Genomic DNA, 24635 nt, shown 5'->3' on the forward strand with positions numbered 1-24635 from the left:
TGTTTTAGTCAGTTTCTCTCATCTTCTCCATCCCTCCCTAACAGGTTTAGAAATGGATGCAACCTCTGCAGAATACTTCTCTGGATGAACTGCCATCCATGGGGTATCTAGGCATCCATTAATTCTGATCTGCTGAGGTAGCTGGAAATCCCCCAAAAGATTTTTATGTCCCTTAGCAATACAATTTAACCAGACATCATGGCTTTTATATGAATTTTAGAAAAATGCTTGGCTCCTACTGTGATCTCGGTGTTAAGGAAGGGGTTCTCCTGCCGATGAAAAAGAGAAAACTGTATTGTTATGAGACAGAAGAACAAACAGCTCTATATTTCCATTTTATTCTCTCTTATATGAGAAATCACTGCATCTGCGTCTAGTTCCAGCTTGCATGAATAATTAAATGAACCCCAAGAGCTGTGGTAGCCCCTTGTGTTGCCTACAAATCTGTTTCCTCGGTTAGGAAAGCAGAGCCCTTATTCAGGAAAACCAAGCTGGTAAAACCCTGTTTATCTGAGTATGGAAAGCACTGTGCCATTGCAGTTAATCCTTCATGGCACTTCAGGAATTGGAAACTGCCACTAAAAAACTTCTATTTTGGACAGCACTTTGGCCTTTTCAGTCTATGTGAGAACGAGGCACAACGGCAGTGCACCCTGTGCAGCAGAACAGCTACTGACGTCTGAATTAGAGAGGAAATTCGCTGAACCTAGCTAGTGTGTGGCACTGCGTGAGCGTGGCACTGCTGTCCCTGTGTCTGGGCTGGCTCGTTAGGGACGAGACGGGTACCTCGGCTCTGCTGCTCTCCGCGCTGCCGTTCCCGGGCAGACACAGGAGGAGCCAGCCTCAGCGCTCTGCACTGCACTGAGTAAGGACATGGCCATCAGCTTTGCTTTGTCTTTACACCAAGGGGAAATCAAAGTAGGCGTTTTATTTACCCCTTTGGCTGATTTGTCTTCAGCACAGATCGCCACTGTCCCTTAAGGCTCTAGGATTAGGAATCGCTGTGGACGTGATGAGACGTGCAGTTTAATAGATACGCGCTGTTAACGGCTGTACTGACATAAATGGGAGCAGCTGAGTGGTATTTTAATGGTTGTCTCGTAGTATGACGCCATCACACCAGAAGCTTTCAAACGCTCTGTGCACCCAGCTTATGCTCCTGTGCAGAGACTGTCTTGAAGACTCCTCACCGGGATTCCCAGGCGCTGCCTCTTGCCGTAGGCATCTCTGCAGCATGTCCGGCAATTCAAACAACAGCTTTTGTAAGCGGGGCTTTATTAAGAAATGATTTAGGAGCGAGGTCATTAGTGGTTTTGGGTGCCTCTGCATCTCAGTTTCCCAGCTGAGACACAAAATGAGAGCCTGATCGTCATGGCTTGAGGAGTGCTTCCTAATCATGCAAGAGTTAAGCATCCAAAACACAGAGGCATTGAAAATAAAAGCCCGCAAGCCAGTAATCATTTTTAGAAATCTTGGCCTCACTGCTTCTTCATGAAGCTACCTTTTTAATGCAAATCTGCAACTGAAAATCTGAAGCCAGCTCCAAGTGACCAGACAGTGCTATGTAAGACGCAAGGAGATGCTCTGGAGTCACTGGGGCCCAACAAATGTTGCTGGCAGATCTCTGCTTTGCCATGTAAGAAATTACCAAGGTGCATTAAAGAAGATACATAAGAAATGCATAATGAAAAATCATTCAGGAGCACACAGTATGTTGTTCTTGTATGTAAACATACAATAAATTACTCTTTGAATATTGTATCATACGCTCTCTCATCTTGCTATAAAAGCTGCACATGGATAATACGATTGTATTAACAATGATGCTAGTCTTTTTACCTTCTTTTTGTATGTTATTTGCTAGCTTGTATGTCTGCAAAATGTGGAGAAAACAGCATCTCCCACTCTGATAATCTTTCTTCCTTTGCTGTGAGGTAGAAGCAGTGGCAGCTGCTCGGACAGCAGGCAGAAATGCGCATTCCATCTGTTTTTTCCTTCTCTCTCTAAACAGCAAAGAACCTAGCCAGCAGCGTGTGAAAAGATGGGGTTTCTCTATGGATGAAGTGCTGAAGGACCCAGTAGGACGAGACCAGTTCCTTCGTTTCCTGGAATCAGAATTCAGCTCAGAAAACCTCAGGTAAAACCTTTTTCGACTTGAACTGGATAAATGGGGCTAATCATGCTCTCATGCGTAGATGAAATGCAGTGCTTGGTCTCTGGTGAGCTGCTAAAAACACCAACTTGAAAACAGCTGGATGTGGCCCATAGCACTTCTGCAAGTGCCTATACTAGAGTAATATAAGTAATGGCAGGAACAGTGTTTAGCAGGGCTGGTGTTGTCGAGTGTCACATGCAAAGGCCTGCAAATGTGTGCTAATGTGTTTGTGCGGTGGAACGTGGCATATAGCTACGGAGCTCTCTAACATATGCTTATACACAATGTAAATATATAGGATTTACACGGGTGTTTGTGGCAGGGATCCTGGGAGTGGAACATAGTTTGATGATCACGTGCCCAAAAACTACTGTAGTAGTGGTACTCAAATCAGATTTGCACCAGCTTCTTTAAATTCTGGCACCTCCTAACTGAGAGCTTGGCCTTCCCACCTTAATAGTGATCTTTTTATGCAGGTATTCTGGGTACTTAATGTCCTTATATTCTGAAAAAAAACAAAACTTCCATTATGAAACATTATATAGACACTGAAATGATTCTACCTCAGGTTTAAATCTCTAAATCCACTGTGCACAATTCTGCTACTACAACTGTAACAGTAAGGGTAGCAGTAGTAAGTTGACAACATGAAATGACTGCTAGAAGATCCAACCCCTCCATGCTTTTCTGTACCGCTGGTGTAAACCCAATTTCTGCCCTAACACATATCCCTAAGATATACTCCCATTGCAGAATTAGCTCAGGGATCTGACTTCCTTGCTTGTCCCAGCATTAGTTGGGATATTGCCACAGACCAGTATTTCATCATCCGTTGTCTTGAACCTTAACTCTAATTCTAACTCTAAACTTCATCTTAGGGGAAACATCTCTCCTGCTCTAGAGGGAGTGAGGGCAGTAGAAGAGCTAGTTTACTGCTGTGTCCTGCAAGTACAGGACAACAGTTATCCTGCAAAATTAAAATAGGATGGGTCACAACAGAAGCAAATACACTGGTGTGAGCTCTGAGAAATTCGGGTTAATGTTACAGGTTATAGGGTTGCAGGTTATGCTTGAAGGAGGCCTGGGGCTAATGCTGGGACTAGCGTTCAGGATTACAGCCTTTTAAATACTAACTTTGTTGCAGTGTTGTGCAAAATCCAAAGATGGCAGAGGGCCCGTGCCAACCAGAGAGGCAGCCCAGGACAGGTAGAGGCTGATAGTCCCTGACTGAGGTTATGGTTCAGCTTCTCAACTGCATGTGACAAACAGCCAGATTTACTGCTATATTCACCCATTTTTGCAGAAGTAGGAAGATGGTTGATAGCAGCAGGGCCAATGATTTGTGACTGATGCCAGAGCTGGCAGCAGTCCCTGATCTGTGCTGAAGGCGAGGGCCTGCGTCTGTGTTAGGGTGCTGGCGTGCAGGGGCTGAACGGCAAGGGTGGCTTGTGGGCTCCAAGGCATGTAGGATCCTTAGCCTTGCTCCTTGACCAAAGCCCAGGAGGTCACAGGCACTTCACAGGCATCTGTGATGGTCCTCACCTGCACATTCCCCCTGCTTAGTCCTGGAGACACAGAAGGATCCAGCAGCAGTGTAGTTTGGCTGTGCCTTTAGCTTTGCACCTTCGGTGGTAGTAAATGGGTCTAAAGTTGTTCTCCGTTTATGGCAGCTAGGAACTTGTTTGCACGGGCTTTACATTTGCATTTTCTTTATTTTTTTACTTAGAGAAGCAAATACATTAATAGAGTATGTGGACAATTGCCACTTCATTGCAATCTGCTAGCCTGTGAGGTCTGAAAGTGAAATTTCCTGGAAAATGACTTAAACTACATGGGAACTGACTATTGTCTTTCCTTACCCAGCAAAAAACACAGAAAGCACGCCAGCAGCAAAACAGTGAAAAATCAATGTGCTTTCATGTTTCTTATTTTTAAAAATTTGGAATTTACTTGTAACATAAACAAGGGCGTGTTAATAAATTACATGTGTGCACTTGACATTGTATTGCTGAGCAGTTATTGAAGTTGTATATGTTTACTGCACTTAGGTACAGTGGTGCTCATTAGCAATTAAACTGTAGTGATGATGCTCAAGATTAATAATTTGTATTGAAATACTCCTCAAATGGTTTTGCTGAAATAAACCTGGGGTTGCACTATTGATACGCAGCAGTTTTTACACTAGTGGGTGTCCCTACACTCATCCTACTCAAACAAATAGAGAAAGTTGCATTGTTAGAAAATAGGTTTTTTTTTCTGTTATGTGCATTTAATCATTTCTTTTTTTTTTTTTTTTTTTTTTTTTTTCTGATGTGCATTTAATTTTGAGATAAATTGTACTAAAAGGAGGCTACAGACCAGGGGACTGTGGTAGGGAGAGGTAAAATCCCACATCCTTTTTGGAAGACAGTGGTATCATTATTAGCTAATATGGTACCATTATTGTCATTCTCACAGTATCATTATCATGGTATTGGCTAATGTGGTATAATTATTACCTGATTTTGGATCAGTATTAGCAAACCTGCTTAGGGCTGTAAATAACACTTAACAGGACATAAAGGTGGAAGTATTCATAAGAAAAGCCAGAACAGGATGGACTGTGTATTAACAGTGCTGAGAAGTAGCAGGTGGCTTTCAGGGTTCAGGTGTGACAGAGAAAGCTCTTGAATTCACATTAAGAGTGTGTGGTAGAAAGGAAGGCAACTGCTGGATGCTTAAACAAGCCAGCAAAATCTATGTTACACCTAACAGCAAGGTTGGTATCTGCCTCAGCTAAGTAGATAGCTTGAAAATACCAGTATCAGGACTCCCTTTACAGAGAAGAGAAGCTAAAAAGGAGTTGGTGAATCACCCTGCACTAGGGGAGGATTTATTTCAGCCTTAAGTGAACATCTAAAAGCAGGAAAATTACATTGTAAAGTGCCTGTCTCCATCCACCATCTATAAGCCTGGAGAGACTAATTCAAATTACAGTGTCTGCATTGTAGATACCTACAGTTAAGTGAGATGCATCCCACCCAAGGCCTGGGAAGTTGAGAAGAACTTTCTGAGGGCACAGCATCTAGCATCTTGTTAGAAAAATTACATTTGCAGGTATCTTGTAAGGATTCTTCTCACAGTAGCTATTCAAAGATGTGGGAACTGTCACAGCAGGGACACAGCCTCTCTTGGGAGTGTCAGGGGGATCCTCATTAACGCTGGCAGGAGTCCTGTACACGCACTGCTGTCCTCAAGGCAGAGCCAAGAAAGTGAGTGCTGGAAAGCCTGGCAATTCCTGGTAGTGCTAGCAAAGAGATTTCATGAAGTGTGCAATTGCAAGTGAAAAGTAAATAATTCAATGGTAAAACAAGTGGACCAGTTCTGCTCTTACACCCAGCAGTGCAAATCCCGAATCATCGGGTTGATTGCAGTGGGATATTTCTGTATCTTTATAGCTGAGCAAATTGGTCGTGGTGGGGATGGCCCGCGAGGCACTGCCCGAGACAGCAGCAGCCGAGACTCGCTGACCTCCCAGGTCTCTTTCCAGCATGTTTTCATGTCCTAATAAACTTGCAGGATCATGTCCACTGGTCTCCTGGGTTTGGCTGAGCCCTGTGGCTTGGTTATTTGCTGGCTGTCCATTATTTATGTGAGAGCAGGAAAGCCAGTTAGTCAGTTCTGTTCTCTCTATTCTTATTTTAACTCTTTTTCTTTCTCTCTTTTCTTTCCCCTTGCTGTCACTATCTTTCATCTACAATTTGTTTTGCCTCTGTTGATTTTTGAAGTGAGCAAAAATATAGCAGACAAAATGCCAAGCTTCAATTAAAAAAAAAAGAAAAAAGGCCAATAGAGAGCTGTATAAATTTTTTAAGACCTGGAAATCTCTTGAGACATCTTGAGATTGCTGAGATGTTCATCTAACTGGTGGATTGATTTTTCCCAGCTTCAAAGTGTGTCAGCTGGAAAGAGAAACTACTAAGTGGGAATATGGGACACACTAATTTTACCCAAAGGGAAAGGAGACTGCACACCTGTTTGTAGACCTAAATAGAGAACATATGACACTTTACGGGAATGTACTATGAAGCTTGCAATACACTAATGGAATCATTTTGTGAGTTCTTGTGAACGTATTTGGAAAACTGAGTTATCTGGGAAAGAATGTTATCTGCAGAAAGCATTTGTATCTCATGTGGCACCTAATGGCTGAAACCTGCTGCCAAGATTATTTTTTCTTTAATTTTTCTCTAATTTGCATCAGCAAATAGAATTTTCAGGTGTTGAGCAGTGCAGACCTATTAAGCACCCCCTCACACACACACAAGCCCCTACTTTTCCAAATAAAAATGTTGGCATCGAAAGCTTCTAACCGGCTACAGTCTAAGGCCGTTAAAATGCAGTCGTTATATTGTACATTTACACGGGGCTGCCCTTGCTTCGCAGCTGATCCGGTGCGAGATTGGCTGCGGGGGCGCTCGGCGGCCCCGGCGCGGCCCCTGCGCGGCCGCTGCGCGGCGCGGCGCCGGCCGGCAGGCGGCAGCGGAGCTCCACGGCGGAGCGCGGCCCGCGCGGCTTTTGCGCGGCGGCGAAGTTGTACGTGCGCCGTCGGGGGGGCTGAGACGAGGGGCCCGCAGAGCCGCCCCCGCTTCCCGCGCCTGGCGCGCCGAGGGGCCGGTTCGGCGGCTCTGCCGAAGCGCTCCGGGTGCTGCCCGACTGCAGGGAGCCGTTTCCTGCCCCAGAAAATGGAAAGGCAGCAGAAAGAGGAACTCGGGGTGTAAAAGCAGGGTGCACACTCTGGGAGAGGAGGGAGGAGGAAGGCAGGAAGGCCGGTTGCGGGACGGGGAGGCGAGTGTGAGCGGCGTGCAGCACGCTCCCGCCGGGACCGAGCGCCGCGGTCTCCGTGGAAGTGCTGCGCCGCCGGAGGGCCCGCGCTCGGCCGTGCCCGCAGCGCGTGTCCTCGCTGCAGCCGGCCGTCCCCTGCGACGGCCTTCTGCCGCTCTCGGCCTCACCGCGCTGCGCGCAGCAGGGCGCAGGCCGTGGCGCGGTGCGAGGGTGCGAACTCCTCCCCGGCTGAGCCTCGCACTGGGTTGTTCCTCATACTTTCATTCAGTTCCCCTCTTGACTACGATGTTAAAATGTGTTTTTTTTTCTCTCTCTCTCTCTTTCTCGGTGACAGCAAGTGAGAAGGAGATTGCGAACAGTGAGAGATGGGAAATGGGAGGTGTAAGAGGCTAGTAAGGTGGAGCACCTGAGGAAGGAGAGGAGTGCGGAGCGCGTGTCAGACTGAGAGCCAGTGGGCGATTTCGCTGCCAAGCCAGGGGTATCATGTCCTCCCCCAAGGTGGGGATATGATACTCTCCGTTGTACGCTTCTTCTCAGTCTCTGGAGCCACCTGTATTTTGCCTGTGATCAGGTTTAAAAATCCGGTTTTGTTTTACAGTGTATCTCAGAAGCAACTTAAAAATGCCTTGTGCTTTTTCAGCTGTCAAACAGCCTGCTGGGAGCCTCTGCAGTAACCCTGCGGAAAGGCAGAGCAGATACATGGATGCCCAGGAGGCTTTCTGTTCCTCGAAGGGGTGTGGGGGGGACTAGCACCGTTGCAGGATGGCTCCTGCAAGCGGCAGCAGCTTAGCTGGGTGCTGCGGGAGGATAGAGTCTGCTCTGTCCTGTACCAGTCTGCTCCAGATCAACGTGCTGTTTTATAAAGGACGAAGACCCCGTGATCAATGCTGTGTTCTCCTCCACGCAGACAGCCTTGGTCCCAAGCCTGTCCCGTGCTCCTCAGGGCACCCGCAGAGGGGGGGCGGACGGACGCTTCCCGCCGCCCCTGCCCCGCACAAGGGCCGCAGCCGCGAGCGGCTCCCGGCGCCTCCCGCAGACGTGCCGGGAGGCAGTGCAGCATCTTCGCCAGCTCTCTTCTTAGGATGAGGCTCGGCTTCCCGTTCAGGAATGGCAGGACTGGAGTCAGAGAGCGCAGGTACACTTTATAACCAAGCACAAATTCCCGTGCAGCCATCCTGTGCCTGCCCCTTTCCCGGGAGCAGAAATACCTGCCTCGCTCCCGTAAGCACTGCAGGAACCCCGTGTGAACCCTGCTTATGCACTGGATACCGTGGTGCGTCCTGAGATGGTTCCAGTGGCTTCCCCTTGGCAGAGAATTTGCCTTGAAATCAAAGCTGCAGGGCTGGGTATCTTTTTTTGATGTTTAATGATTTTCAGATACCAGCTACAATGAATAGCTTTGAAATTTTTACCAAGACAAAACTCCCTTTTGCCTTGAAGAGGACATCCAGCCTTTGGCATGAATTTGCAATCACTTGCAGTAAAAAGAGCTTGTTAGTGTCAGGTTGGTTTGGTTGGCTGATTTTCAGATTGAGCCAAATGGTTATTAAAATAGATGGCAAGATGTCACTTTATAATGTTCCCAGTTCTCCCCACAACCATGCTTTCCCAGCTCACCAGTAAATAAGCCAGTAGAAAATTCCCTATCTAGCCGTAAGTTTGTCTGTGGTGTCCCAGCTACCCTGGGAGGATTAGCATCTTTTCTCTTTCCACCTTTTTTGTATTCATGTATTAAGCTCATGTTTGAAATGGAATGATAAAATAATTTTGATGTGAAGAAAGTCACGTTTGACATCAGATTGCATCACTGTGAGTGCAACCCTTTTCTCTGTGTACATGTGATAAATGAGGGCATCGCTTATTATTCAAATAATAAGATATAATGAGGCAGAAGAGCAGACAACCTTATCTTAATATCTGGAAGACTGAAAAAGGCCACTCACACACAAACGCATCTATGCACACATGCACACAAACTTCCCGCAGCCCAAAATACTTTATTTCACTTTATAAAGTTAAACTGCCTTGCCAGTTTCTGGCTCTGAAGGTACTAATGTAGTGGTCTGAGCACTGTCCCAGCTTTGTTTCACCGAATGCATGCTGGGGGGAGAGAAAAGACTATATAAAGGGGTGTGTTCAGATGACCTGGGGGGAGTCAGGGCTGCAGCGTTACCCCATGCACACAGCAGTTCTGCAAAAGCTGGAGCAGAGCCACGAAGGGCAGATGGTCACTTCACATCGATTACCAGCAGTCTCGGGCAGTAAGTGCTGCCGGGGCAGGATACCAACCCCCAGAACTGCCAGGAGGTTGATGCTGCCACTGGTTTGCACCTTTTGGCTGTCTCTCCCGTGCAGTGACAGTCCATACCTGTGTCTTCTGGCCGGCTGTGTCCTCCATCCTCCCATCCTCAGTGCCATTCCTCCACCGACAGTGGCTGCTCCCCAAGGCCTGTGACAAAACTGCTGCTTTCAGGAAGACATATCCCTTCCCTCCTTGCTCCAGTTACATCCCCTCTCTGGAGGCAGCCTGGCTTTGCTGCACAGCAGCCCCGCCGCCAGCCGCCCCTTCCCCAGGCTTTGTGCATGCCGGGCAGCACCATTTTCAAGAGATGCTCCTCAGATCGCCTGCCCCTTGCAGCATCTGTGCTGCCGTTTGTGATGGGGACGGGACCCCACGTTTGGCGGCGGGGCGCTGCCGCTCGTCCCGGGGCTGGGACAGCCTGAGGGCAGCGCCAGGGGCAGGCGGTTCGCGGCGGCACGGACCACGCTGCGTCGAGCCCTGCAGCGCGTCCTTGGGCATGCGGGTCCTCCTCCTGGAACAGGAGGTGGAAACAACAGGGGAGTGCGCAAGATGAGGCTGGTCTAGCGGCGGCGGCTGGAGCGAGAGGCGCAGTGCTGCGTACCTGCAAGCGGAGCCGTCGCCCGTGCGAGGCACGGCTGCAGAGGTGCCCTCTCCCAGAGATACCGGCTGGCAGGAAGGGGAGCGGAGGATGCACGAGGACCGTTTATCCTGCCCTGGCGTGCAAAACGGATGTCTGTCTTTCAAACCGGCAGTTTCCCTCTGTTACAGGTAGAGGACCAGGCAAAATGGATTAGCAGCCTCATTTGATTGCAATAACCCAGCATTTTTGTGACATTTGTGTATTGCGCCAGGAAATCCTGACTAGAGCTAGTAGGAAGTGGAGGTCTGAAGCAGAACATTAATTACCGGGGTCTGGCTCCTCCATCTGTCCATCGTCCCCTCTATCAAAGAGGTTTTTCATTTAGAAGAGACTATCTTTCACCATAGGGGAGTATTTGCCTGAGTGGTAGCAGGCTGGCACCATTCAGTAATTTGGGATGGCAAATTAGGCTTTCGGGTAAAGTTCTGCTGGTTTAGTTAGCAATCTCCTATAATGACAAAGTGATGAGAGAAAAAGGGATTTTCTAGGTTGAGCAACTCTTTCCAATGCATGGGGACAGCTAGTGACCGAGACAAACCTAGTCCTCGCGGCACGGTCTGGGGAGCAGATGTTGGTTCGTGCCAGCTCTGCAGGGCCTTCGCCACCAGCCCTGCCCAGAGCCCCGTTCTGAGCAGTCAGGGCGTCTGTGCTCCTTTGCCACCGAATGGCAAAGAGCTGGCTGTTGTAGAGGGCTTGTGAGGTCCCTTCTAGCCTTATTTCCAATGTGCCTGCAGAGCAGAATCGTTCCTGTTCTGCTGGGTCGCAGGACCTGGATACCCAGGGAAGAGGCTCAGGAATATCTTCTTTCCCAAAGGTAGAGCTGAGTAAAGCAAAAGGCCACAAGGGGCCAGCCTTCTGGGCTGTCACCAGGTAAAAGTAAATAAACTCAGCACCACCAAGAAAACACCTTTTATTTCTAAGTTAAAAGCCAGTGTGTTTCACTCTTTCAGAAATGGCCTTACGTTTCAAAGATCGTGATGTAGATTATGTCTTTAGCCTTCAAAGGAATTATGTACTCTATGTTCATGGACTCATTCTAGCCCATCAGTGTGGATCTAGTCAAGAAAATATCCCTGTAAAATTGGTGTATAGTCATAACAGGGTTCTATATTCATCTTTCAGTGGCATCCATCTGAACACTGGTCAGTTTACAAGTCAAAAAAAAAAAAAAAAAAAAAAAAAAAAAAGTTTCTCTAAGTGCCGGGGCTACAACTTCACCCTGAAAATGATGTGAATATTAAGTTTGCTCTGCATTTTGCATCACCTCCCAGCGACAGATCCTGCAGGCAGAAATTCAGAAATTATAAGCAAATTCCAGCAGGGCTGTAGGAAGCCGAATCCACTCCGCCTCTTCCAGGTGCATTGACTCTGGAGGTTTCCTGTTTGCATACCTAATGCCACACTTCTGCGGAGAGGGTTTGAATGGGAGTGGTATGATTTGAATAAGAATGTATCACTTTTTGAAGTCACTTTTCTGATCTTAGGCACATGGTAATGGTTTGGCATAAAGTATATCACACCTTCCCCTGCAATCATACTAAATGGAGAGTCTTCCATAAATTCAGCAAAGTGTAGGATTAGCTTCTACAGCTGTGGTTTGGTGCTCTGCCCAGGCTTCTCCACAAGGTCACAACTGAATGTCTCTCTCTCCCCCTCTCTCTTCCTTCTTTCCCTCCCCTTTTCATTTTTCCCCACTACTAGGTTTTGGCTGGCTGTCCAAGATCTCAAAAAACAACCTTTACAGGATGTAACCACAAGAGTGGAGGAAATCTGGCAAGAGTTTCTAGCCCCTGGGGCCCAAAGTGCTATCAACCTGGATTCCCACAGCTATGAGAAAACAAGCCAAAATGTCAAAGACCCAGGGAGATACACATATGAAGATGCACAGGTTTGTTTTTGATTTTATAGAACTACTGCTAATAAAGCCCCGTGTTTTACCACAGTATTCCCCTATCACATTGTTACTGTTCACTTGTAAGAAAAGGGAGAGGCACAGTTGGAAGTGGCTTTGAGGCTATCTACTCAAGCTGGGCAAATGCTTTTATTTTCTTTGAATCTATCAGTTGTAATAGGCTAATGCTCCTCTGGGAACAAAGATTCCAAAATTTACAAGTCTGCAAGGCACAGTGAGCTGGAGCAATGTCTCAGAGAAAGCAAAGATGAAAGAACGCTGTAAAGTTCAGTTTAGCTGTCTGTATTCCCTGTCACTAAAGTCTGTCATGTTTAGTGTGGCTGATAGCATATCTAAACTCTGGTTGATAACTTGTTTTATCATGTATTTATTTTAACTAATTAAATCGCCACCCCCCCACACAAAAAAGCCTAAATGCAGCAATTCCTTCCAACACAACTAACAACCTGCCTACCAGACAATACCTCAGAGCAATGATAGGACCGATGCAGTGCAGTGTGCTTAATCCTCCCCTCCTAAGGGCCCCAGATTTATCAGAGACATTTTACAGATAAATTGTACACAGAAAATGCCTTTAGGAATACAGATAATCTATGAAAAACTGCTACAAGGAAGAATTAAGACTGCATAACCTTCTGAAAAAGTGGAAATGTCATTATATAAAGGCTAAGAAAGATAAAGGAAGAAGGGATCATTTGGCAAATATTGTCAGGGACACAATTAAAAGATAGTTTCCTCATAATCATTTTTATCAAAAACATGAAGTAAAACATACAGCAAATGAAAAGAATCCTTGTTCTTATTTTTTTCTTTAAATTGACGTTCAAGGCAGTTGAAGGAAGTTCTTCAAAACACTCCAGTAACAAAATACTGCTGTCTCAAAGGAGATGTTGTGGACCACTTCTACAAGGTTAGGCAAGGGATTCTTTTGAACTTGCGTCAAATACTGTATTTTCCTGAATGCATTCCTGCTCCGTGGGGCCAGCATAGACGGGATGTACACAAAGTTTCAAGCCAGTCCCCTGTGAATGTCAGACACTTTAAATGTTCTTTCCAAAGCTGAGGAACACAGGAGTGTGAAGATGTTCTGAGTATGTTGTATTTTTTGCTTTGCAGCTGTAGTGAGCAAGAACTTATGTAAATTTGCATTACCTGAAAGAAAAAGATGATGGCAAAATGCAGGCTAAAGCAGATAGGTGAATTAAGGGAGGATTGATTAAATTGATAAGTAAAGTACTGAGAATAAGATGGATGTTTTGACAATGAGTATTTAATCAGAGGAAGACAGTGGGAATTTAAGCTTGAACTGCTCAGTTCAAAGACGTAATTGCAATTCAAAGGGGAGTTGGTGAAGTCAAGCTGGAGCTCTTACAGTTTGACTGCAATTTTAGCTCCTGAGGTTAATTTTATATCAGAGGATTTTTATACTGACTGATGTCCACAGCTCATCTGTTTTAATTCATGGGAATAGAAGTATGGGGCAAAAGCAGAGCTTCAGGCCCAGCTATCATCCTCTTGGAGACCGAGTCCGTGCCAGGAGAGGCTGCAGCGACGTGGCAGGTGAAGCCGGGCTGCCCTCTCGTGCGGCGCAGAGGAGAGGACTTCTGGTAGTCCTCCAGCAGCCAAGCGAGCTGTTCCTGCCTGCTTCTCCAGATAGCTACCAAGGCCGCCCAACGAAAGCGGACAGAAACGGGGCATAGCCAAAATGCCTCGCGCCCTGGCGCGAGCCAACGCAATGCCGGCCGGTTGCGGATTCCTCCCGGAGAGGAGCCGTTTGTGCTTGCGCGTCGGCTCTTCCCAGGAGCCCGGGGAGGTTTCCCCAGCGCGCTCTGGGCCCCCCGCGGGCCCTCCCGGCGGCCCCTCCGGGTCAGCGCCGCCCGCCTCGCCGACTCTGTTGTCTCGTAAATCTGCGGCGGGTTTAGGCCCAGCTCGGTTATCGCGGCACGCTGGCACCAGGGGCCCAGGAGAGCTCCCACACATCCCACATTCCTGCGGATTAAACCAGACACAACCAGTCAAAACACCCCACCGTGGGAGGGAAAATAGGAGTGTTGTCCTGTCCCGTGTAGCTTTAGCACAAGAAGAAAACAATTTAAATGTCCTTGTGAATAAAGAACAAGAAAAAGAATTAGTTTACAGAACAGTACATTCCTTGAATGCCTACTACTCAGAGACACTAGGGTGAAGAGGGAAGAAAAGGGTTGGCTGAATTGAGAAGGAAAAAAATGCTGCTCCTGCAGTGGGAAAATAGGAGAAGGTGATGTGCACTGTAGCCCTTTTGCTGGCCTGGGAGACCCACAAAATGCCAATTCCGTATAGAAAGCGTTGGAAATGAACTCAGTTCTATGCTTTGAAGGGGAAGGTGGAGCACAGCGAAGTGTGCTTCGGGCTGGTGAGTGCGCCGTAACCAGCGCTGTTTGCAGGTATTTCACATTAAATGGTCGTGCTTCTGTGCTCTGCCTTGACTCCCAGCCCCAGTCAGCGCTCCCAGACTCTGTACGGCCGTGAAGGCCAACCGAAGGAGGCAGTGGAGGGAGTTTTGGTGAGAAAACTGGCGTAGAAGGACACAGGGAGAAAAGCGGGCTTCTGACAAACATGCCTTTCCTTTAACACCTCTGGCTGCCAAGGCCACGCACGATCTGAACGCAAACAGTCCCTATATCTAGGAAAAGTGACACTGAAAATCTTAGCACCAGGGCATGTCCCTCATCATCGGCTGGGTCAACTCCTGCTGCTGACTCTGTCCTCACCTCCAGTACTGCCAGCTGTCCTGAGCCCTCCCCTCCAGCCAGTGTGGGGCCCCACAATATGCAGCAGCCATGGCCTGCTCTAGGGAGTAAATATGGTCCAGTCCATCCAAACAGCCTCTTTTGGCTCATGAAGCTGCTGACAGCCAGACCAAGTCATCTTTAATAGGGAAACCCCATCTTTAGTAGGTAACCAAATTGTGAATATGACAATTATGGTTTGTCAGTACAACACATCATGAGGTTTTTAACAGTTTTTTTCCTACCTTCGATACCTCCTTGCCTCCCCTGGAATGTTTTTCTGCGTTCAGAAAGTCTTTAATTCCTCTCTCACTCCCATAGGCTTCGGCATTGTAAACAGTTATCATAAGAATGCATCATGTTTCCTGATATTAATGTTTGATTTTAGAGGCATTTACTGCCAGGGTTCAGAGCCAGGAATACTAGAATAAGGTGAGCCACATAGTTGTTCTTGCAATTACTTTTCTGTTTGCTTAGTGGAGTTTTTTTATTGTTGCTTTGTTTATTTTTCTTCTTTAACAAGTAAAACAGAGTTTTAGATTGACTTTTCCCTTAACTGAACTAATCAGCTATTGTTTTCTGTGAAGATGATTCAGGGGAATTCAGCTCTAATCCCAGCTCTGTTAGGGATTGTAGTGATACTGTGCATATCCTTGGCTAATTCCAGAGGAGATTTAGACTGTAATGCCAAACTTGAAGCTGATCAAACTAGAAATGCATCTGGTCCAGGTCTGGGCCCAAGTCACACTCTCAGCTGCCCCAGGTCTTCGTTTGGTTTGTTCAGTTTTCATTCTGGTCCCATCAAGGAGCTGTGAGTGTTGACACAACTGTGACAGGATCCTGCTGAACTCAAAAGCAATCCAGAAGTGGAATGTCTTTCTACCAAGAAAGGAAAACAAGGGATACCCTTTTTCCCACTGACTTTGTTTTTCCAAGCAGGCACGGGGTGTGAAAGCAAGCCTGTAGAGCAGTATATGCATTGTAGCTATTGAGTGAGCATACTGCAGAACTCCTTTTGTAGGTTCTGAGCAAAATCACAGCATGGAAGGAAAAACATGAAAAAAATCACTCATCCCCTTCAACCAGTTACATCCCTTAGTTCACCTATAAAAGAAGGTGAAGAAGGATGGGGAAACTGAGGAAACACAGAACAGTTCTCTTTGGTGGGACAGAAAGTTGGTAAGAAAGCATGAGCTAGATCAAGGAGTTCCTTGAATGGCTGCTCACCTCCACCTGAGCCAGCATTGCTCAGAGACCTAGCGCTTGCGTTATGTGGATTTGAAAATGCTGCAGCTGAGTCAGCCCAGAGCTCCTCACCAAGTGGTATCCTGACAGCAGGAAAAGGCCAGTTGGCTGTGGTATGTCCACCCTTGATCTAGTGTCTTTGCACTTTGCTAACTCAAATATCCCACTAATGTGCGTCTCTTCTGGGTTGCGTTACTGTGCACTAGTCCTCTGATCTTCACAGCAGACCACTTCATTGCCTCAATTTGTCCTTTGCCCTCTTCTGTGCTGTCCCTGAGCCAAGGCCATTGGTGCTTGGTTTGGATGAGGCTCCAGCAGACAGCATTCTTTAGGTTGCTCCCAGCTGCATTAGACCTGCAATTCATAATTTGGACTTGCTGCAAGTGCACAGAGAACTCTGAATAACAGGTAATATGCAGCCTAGTTCCACACCTTGTGTATTTAAAAAAGTCAGAGCCTTTGTAGTTGTATGTATACCCGAATGGTGATAGGGCTGCCTAAAGTCTTTTGACAGCCTGAATCTTCCTGTGGGGGTCGGTGACTACATTGAACATTATTCTCTTCTTTGGCTTTGACGCTGTGGAACTGGAAGCAAAAGTATTTCCTTATGCTGCACTCCATTGCCCTCCCAATAGACGGGGATTTGTGACTGCAGAAGCAGCCTTCACCAGAAGCATGGTTCTGTGTATGCTACACATACTGAAGACAAAAAAATCAAGTTCCTTCCCTTCTGGGTTTCACAAAGCAACCTACAACCAAACAGCATCTAAATGCTAGGGCCCCTAAATATACCCAACAGAGCAATTAGGTGGATGGAACAAAAACAGGGAGGTGAACATATGAAGGATTATGCCAGCGTGCCAGTTACTGCACACAGCAGAAAGTAAAAGCCTTGAAGCAGAGGTCTACACTGTAGCAAATATTTAGTGTTACTATTTTCCTGAGATTTTTTTTTTTAAGATTTATATGCACTATAATTCATAAAGTACCTCTTTTAACCAGTGCCTTTCATTTTAATTTGTGGTAGTCATGTTTTATGACAAACATCTAACATCCAGCTTTTGTCTAGCTGTTGTTTTTGTATCTGTTAAGGCATCAGGGATCGAACTACTCTCTACACTAACTCCTCTCTGTACTACACAGGTAGAGAAAGGGTGAGGAAAAAGCCATGAGTGAGTTCTCACCTTGCACATAGAGTGACAGATGATCTCTCCACATGAAAGATCATGAGAGTGATGTGACCAGAACAGTCAACATATTCACACAGCAGAATAGTCTTCCTGTTCCTTGGTATATAGAGCATGCCAGGCTGGCTAGGACCATGCATGAACAGTAGCAGTGTCTCATGTGCTGAACACTTCCAAACTCCAAAAAATGTCTAGCTTGCTTAAGAACTGAATTCAGTGTTCAGGCTCAGATTCACTGGGACTTTTGTGGCAGTACTGTGTGTTGTGCTACTTGGGTGTAAAAAGTAGTTGTGTCTCAAATCCTGAGCAAGAGTATTTCAGTTCAGGTGAGAGTCAGGTAGCAGCTGATGCTATTCTGTTTCTCCCAAGTAGTAAGAGAAAGTGCTTACAAATAAACCCCTTCGTACCTGAGAACCCAAGACTCCATGAGCCCACTTGTGATATGAATGTCACTTGCTGTCTGGGTTCACTGGCAACTAAATCTAAGATGTACGTATTTGTGGGGTGGACTCTAAGACTTGAGCACAGTCACTTAAAGGCATGTACAAGATGATATGCGAGTAGATATCCTACTGCCAAAATGTTTACAAGATTTGGCTGCAGATCTGTTTATATATCCAGCATATATTCTCCATGCAGACATCCAAGAAGGGCTGATCATACCTATCTCAGCATAGCCTCCCATTACTGAAAAGCCATATGCTGCTTTCTGTTGTAGATTGCTTCTGTAAGACTGATCCTGATCTGTCACTGTCTCCCATGGGACAGAGAATGCCCCCGGTGCTACAGCATTTCATTTCTGCTGTGCGGGGGTTTCTGCATTTTTCCATCCATGGCAGAGCCCAGCTTTTTGGCAGGGTTTTCACTACAGGATATGGCAGGAGGAAGCTGCAGATGGCCTTGCAAATGGTTTTGGCCAAAAAGTTCAGTAGTTTCCATCCAGTGACTATACCACAGTGTGTTTTGGAACGCAGAGAGCCATCTTCATTGCTGCCTCTCCTAGATATTGTATCCTGTTTGGAAAAGGGATTCCATGCTTCCAAATCCTACATGAGCTTCTCTCCTCCTCCCAGGCAAAACCTGTTCACTTGGGCTTTTGCCAGCAGCAAGGATTTGGCCCATATTGAGAGAATCAGCCTCTTAGCCACGATCATTGTTCTGAAAACCTAAAGCTGCTCATATGGCCTTGGACTCCTGACAGCCCACTCCTGTCTCCCAGGATAGCCCTTGCTATATTTAGGACTAAATCCTCCCGCAGTACCAAGATGACCCCTTAACTGTGCTGCTCGCCAGAGCTCTTCGCCTCTGTCGGTTTCCGCGCTGCGTCTGTCCCCGGCCCCCCAGCAGCTCGGCGTGCCCATTCGTATGGTTGAAGGTATGAAGTAAACCAGTTGTCTCATGGATTTACGGGGTAGCCAAAGCTAAATTTATGTGTTACTTTTACCAATGCACTTCCACACAAAAGATTTACATTGTGTTTCCAACTATGTATCTACAGGGCTAAACAAAGGATTTCAGTGTATTACTCAAAATGAGCTCTCATTGCTTACAGTTATTTCTTCTGCTAAAGCTCCTTCTTACATTACTGTGCCTTCAGCCCAGTGTAATTTCATTTGTGGTCTGAAAAGAAGTTTTATGCTTTTCAGTTTAGCAAGGAGGTTGGTCTATGTTACAGTATAATTATTCATCTCTTCTTTTCTTAGTAATAAAAACAACTTGGTTGAGTGTGAAGAAAATGCACCAGCTAAAACTATGAGTGTAAATTATTGTGTCGCTTAAACAACCTGAGAGTGGCCAAAAAGGTATAGCTCAAATTTTCCAGAGCAATTCACACTCAGGCCAAGACCCTTATGTGTCGTTTACCAACCTGAAACATTTCTTTTCTAAGCTATAAATCACAGGAAGCCTTGCACTCCAGCAGCAAGAGCCCTCACTGACTGCTAGCCGTGCTAGGTGGCAGTACTGCTAGGCACCAGCGAGGCTTGAGAAACGGGGTCCCTTGCAGGTTAATGCATTCGGGCAGCTCAAAAATGGCAATACAGCATTGCTGAGAAGAGTAAAATGCTAAATGCGGAGACTAGAATAAGCAGATGCAGAGGAGTTCTTAGGGGGGATTTGGAGACACTCAGGGGGATTGGAATAAAACCCGCATGTTTCACGCACATGCACACACGCGCCCGCGCGCACACGCTCACATGCTGGATTCAGTTGGGACATGTTTGAAGGTCTTTTCTTCTGCTGTGTACTGTATGCGTTGTCGCAACTGTATCTGCTACTGGCTATTTCTGCTGCCAGGGCCAACGTAGCATTTTTCCTGCCTTGTCTGGAGCATATTTCAGCAATCAGTTAGAGTGAAAGGCAGTTGATAATTAGTGCTCCTACAGACCACTGTACTGAGCAGCGGCTCAGGTAACTACCGCTGTTCCTCAGGAGCAGGTTTGCTTTCTTTTCTGTGGCATAGACATTTAGGAGGATCCTTGTGGTAGTGTGCTACAGTGTCCTGCTGGTCAGGCGGGATTGCTGCGGGTGCTCTGGGAGGAGTACGGTGGAGCCAATATGATAAGTTGAGAATAGCCCCTGGTAGTGCTTTTTGCTGCCTGCAGTGTGCATATTTTCTGGTTTTGGAGCTCAGGGGTGCAGAGGTGTCTGTGCAGAGCAGAGGCACTGGCAGAGGGGCATTAGGCAGCCACCAAGTCTCTCAGGAAGGTGCAGCAGACCCACACTGGGTGCTCAGAAAAGCATCTCCCTCCTTCCTATATCAGATCCCCAGCTGGCGTCAGTGATCGTCCCCCTAGTGAAGACCACAAGGCATTCACTGAGGCTCTGCTCTCTCACGTGTCGATGTGCAGTAAATTCTTCCCCAGCACCCAGCATGCAGGTAGAACAAACATTAGCATTCGCTGCGGTTTGCCATTATTTACTTAGTTATTTAATCTACTACTTTATATTGCTTGTGGCCTTCTCTTCTAATGGATTTGTCTGACATTCTGCAAATCTCCCTTTCCGTTGCCTAGGAGGGTAGCTGCTAGGGCTCGCATGCTTGCAATACGGAGGGATCTCCAAATACACGTGTACTAGTTTTATGCCAAGTCTCAGTGCGGGGTCAAGGGAGACCCCAAAACAATCTAAAAGGCAGGAATGGGATAGCTACAGAGAGGAGGTTTGTGATCAATTTAGGAAGGGCAAAGTGGGACCTTGGAGCTGAAGTGAAACTTAACAGGTATCTTAGTCTTTCTGCAACCCCCCTGTAATAGGCTGAAAAATGTACTTGAAACAAGCAAAGAAACTGTGATTTTTTTTCCCTATGCCCCCCCAACAGGTAAAGCTTACCACTGTATTTAGATACAAAGAGGGGAAACCTATCAGAAAGTTAAAATTTAAGGGTTTACTGGAAACCTACAGATGTTCAAAGGTCATGAGACCATTGCCCTCGGTCTTCACAAAACCCCAAACATGTCAGGGCTGTCGGAAAATGTCACAGTGGGTAAGGTAAAGGTACACATGGGTTTAGAAATGGATTCGTTTAACACTGCTCTTGTCTCATGTGCACATTTCAGAGGAAAGAGCCAAGATTTTCTGCCAAAAAAGATATGTTCTTAATAGGCAACACACTTCCTGAGGTCTACCAGGTGCTTTGTGCAAGTTAGTTTTTGTTATTATTTTTTTATCGTTCAGTTTTTTCCCGCATATCTATTGGGTGTTTCCAAGGCCCTGCTTGGCTAGCTCAGCTTGGCTGGCTTGGCTGCCACCCCCTGCGCTCCTCAGGGTCACTGCGCTTTGACTGCTGAGGGGGAGAGGGACCTGAGATCGCATTGCAGCACATTGATTTGAAGCAGGTGCAGCTTTGAGACAGTTTCTGCTATCTCATCCACCTCCCACATTCCCATCTGGATTGCAAACTTTGATTTTTTTCCCCCTTTTCCCCCTGTCAAGAAAATTTACAGAGCTTGTCCTTCATCTCCTTCCAAAGATAGGGCATGTGAAAGAAAAAAGCAGAGAGATGCTGAATCTTATCAGTTTTTTTTTCCCTGCACTTCAGCTGTCAGCTGTAGCTGGGGCGGGATTTCCTCTTGGTTTCGCATAGCTGTAGAAAAGAAATTTTCTGTGATTTACCTGGGTGGTTCCTTTGCGTTTTAGTTCACTGAAGTGACAACATTTTCCCCTTTAAAATTTGCTGTTTGTTCTCCTTTATACCAGAATGGCAACCAGCTGTTTCTGAAGTGTAACTCTCATTGTAGAAACCTAAGCGTGGAGAACACGTGCAGTGTCGCTCGTGTAGCCCTCGGGCACAGTGCATTGTTCATCCCACTGCAGAGGACTTGTGGTTCAGGTGCACTAAGCACCAAAGGGATGTACCTTTTTCTAAAGATGAGATGCTTGTGGACCCCATTGCTCCCAGTGCCTTGGTTCGGTATCTGTGGAATATCATTTTGAAAGGTGTATAGCAGCAAACCTGCTCTGCTTTTGGGAAACCTTTAAGAGAATTGTTCATTTGTTGGAGAGGAAACCACTGTCTCCAACCCACAAATACAGAGGGACAAAAGGTCCCAGAAGATCTTAACAAATTTATTGGTTTTGATACGGTTATTATACAAAACAAATTATTAACCAGATGTGCCGTTCATCCCTGGATATAATTATGATGCAAGGAATATGTCTTAAAGAAAGGGTAAGGCAGGTTGTTGTGAGCGTGTCGCTCCTCTGTTGCACCTTCTGACGAGCCTTCTGGTAAACACGGAGTCTAGTGCAAGGTCTTTGCTTTGAAAATGGCCCACGCTATTAGTGAGAGGTGACTTCTTTCTCCCCAGCCATGAGGTCCTGCCACAGTTGCCTGTCAAAAGAGAACAAGGTCGATTATCAGGAGCTCATCAGAGGGAACAAGAGCATGTTGCCAGTCACTTGCTGATTGAGGCGTGTGTGCTGCTTGCAGGGATGCATGTGGCCTCCCTGCTTGAGCAGGGAGGTTGGACTAGATGATCTGCAGAGGTCCCTTCCAAACTTACCAATTCTATGATTCTGTGAAAACTTCCCACCTTCAGAAGGAGACAGTGTATCTCTCTCCATTAACTCTCCAGAGCTACATGTATTTAATGTGCCAAATGTGTCCATTTAATTTGTCAAATTTACTCCTACAGATGCAAAAGAGGGAGGAGAAGCACCATGTGGCTGTTTTGACGTTTGAAAGGCACACCGATGGTACCAGTAGAGCCCCATAATTACGTAGGCAGGTTATTATGTCAACCTGCGTGTTAGACGGATATATCCAAGTGAATCCATCCTCACAGGGCAGCATTGATACAGCCAGCACTCCTCAGCAGCATGCTCTGACAGGGGCATATTTATCTCAATTTTCCTCTGTTTTTTAAAAGCAGGGTGCTACCTGGTGTAATGATCTAATAGAACACTCAGATTTTCATGAGGTTGGTTGGGTGATTTCTGGCCATGTGACTCCCTAAAGGAGTACTATCTTAAGAACAGGGGAGAGCTTGGACTCTGAGCCCTCACTGGGGAACAGTGCCCAGCAATGGGTAGGAGATACTGCCTTCACAGAGGAAATATTTCTCCTGCTGTTGTGCACATATGGCTTGGCAACTTTCCATGGCACTTGCAAGGAAAAGTTGTGGTGATAATTCTGGGCAGACTGCTCTCAGTGCAACAGACTGCAGTGTCCAGAGATGCAATCAAGTTGCTGAAAAATTGCATAAATGGTTAATTTGCTTTGCCTATTCAGATAGCCAATAATAATGAGCTCATTCCCTTAAAATAAGCAGGTTTATAAAGTGTGGAGTTCTCTCAGAAGAGGAGTGGGAAGGCTTAAATTTCTTGCCAGTGGCCTCAGGTATGTCATGGAGCCTGCACGTGTATAAATTGTACCACTAGAGATGCTGCCTGTAGCTGGCGATTGCAGTCTTTTGTGAGGTTTTGCTTCTTCTCAACCATGGGATAAATAGAAACAAAAGCAGCTGCTCAGTAAATTAGGAAACGAGAGACCAATGGGATGCCGTGATAATCCACGGTGGTTTGAAAGTCTGATGCAATGCGACATGCACACACCTCTGCTAATATGCCCACTGCTCAAGCTTTATTGGAAGGATGTGCTCAACTGTTGGAGCTCCAGTACCTTTTTAACGTATTTTAGAAGCAGGGAGCTGCTAAGCAGTAGCTATAAATTCTCCCTAGAAAGTTGCAGATTCCTGAAATTATAAAAGAAAATAGCTTGGTGGCAAGGAATAGGTAGGCCAAAGATCAAAAGAAATGTCCTGGTCACTAGCATTTCCTGTCCTGCAGGTAGATTTTTTGTATAACTAAGCCAAGCACATATTACAGACACAATTTTAGCAGGAGCCCTCATGGGGGAGGCTCAGTGAGGATTTTGGCTGCAGCAATGTAAGCTGTCCTGTAGTGTTGTAAATTGGAAGACAATCTTTGCTGACCTGAACAACTGGCTTAGATTTCCAACAGGTGCTTCAGAAATGCGGTGCTGTAAAATGAGCGATCGGTGTGTCATTGGTGCCTCCAGTGCAGAGCTTTCAAAGAAAGCCCTCTGGATTCTTAGGCTGGAAAGTTTGTTTCTCAAGCTGTGCATTCTGACGCTCCTTGTCCTTATGCTCAGCTGCCTTTCTTTACTAACAGTCAAAGCCCAGGAATAGTTTTTCATAATTTGAGTATGTCTTTGGCGAACAGGTGAAAGGTAGCAGTGGCACTGTTCAGTGTTTCTGAGATGTGAAAACCAGAGCAAACACCAACAACACAACTATGGCAGTAGTTGGGCTGGGGGTGTGAAATAGTTGTGTTTTTCATGTAATGGATTCAGTTAAGAAGTCGGTTTGTGATTTATTTTATCTCAAGATTGAAGTAGTTTTTCATACTATGCACAGTCAGATATTGAGTTTATAGTGTTTTTAAGGTCAAATACATGAAGTCATCTTGACATGAGCAAGAATGATTGTTCTTACTGGCAGGCGAGCGGGTTGTAGGGCCAGCCAGTCTCTGCTCTGTTGTGCTTTATGTGCAAACAGCTGGTGTGGTCTGTCTGTGTAGCAATGAAAACTGAATATGATTTTCCCAAATTATTGCCTTTCACAGAAGGCTGAGTTATCTGACAATAGATAAAGAAATAATTTGGGATCCACAAGCAGTCAAAATATGTCACCTATCTATCAAAATGTAAAACAAAAGATCCCTTGTGGTTCATGACCTCACGTCAGCACCACACCACCATCATCCCCATCCCAGCACCCTTCACTCCTGAGGTGGTGCTGTGAGGAGGGTCACTGCAAGTGAGGAGGCTCCAGAGACTCCTCCAACCCTTTACTGTTGATGGGCTGCAAGGCAGCTGCCCCAGTTCCTCACTGTCTATGTGCAGCTCTGCCTCATCTACAGACAGAAACACTGAAGGTGGACTGTCGTTAGGGACCTTAAAGGATGGTCTTCAAACCATCCCACTTTCTCTGGGATGATGAGTTTCCTCATGGTCCTGGAGGAAGAAGGAAAAAGACTTAAAGGTGTGCAGTTAGCTTTTATACCAGTTGAGTATGAAGCACTCCTTATGAGTACACATTGGAAAAGTAAAAATACAGCAATAGGTTGAATTTAAGTCAA

General features: G+C 46.2%; 1 protein-coding gene across 8 annotated transcripts in view; it reads left to right on the top strand.

The window, feature by feature from the left end:
* RGS6 (regulator of G protein signaling 6) overlaps nt 1-24635 on the top strand; it is a 287533-nt gene that overhangs the window by 232071 nt on the left and 30827 nt on the right. For all 8 annotated transcript variants that reach the window (XM_062576773.1, XM_062576769.1, XM_062576767.1 and 5 more), the window contains 2 exons: nt 2012-2137; nt 11623-11809. In XM_062576773.1, coding sequence (XP_062432757.1) covers nt 2012-2137; nt 11623-11809 — 313 coding nt within the window. The remainder of the gene's footprint in view (nt 1-2011; nt 2138-11622; nt 11810-24635) is intronic.

This window comes from Rhea pennata, chromosome 5 (genome assembly GCF_028389875.1).
Source record: "Rhea pennata isolate bPtePen1 chromosome 5, bPtePen1.pri, whole genome shotgun sequence".
In the NCBI taxonomy this organism is placed as follows: domain Eukaryota; kingdom Metazoa; phylum Chordata; class Aves; order Rheiformes; family Rheidae; genus Rhea; species Rhea pennata.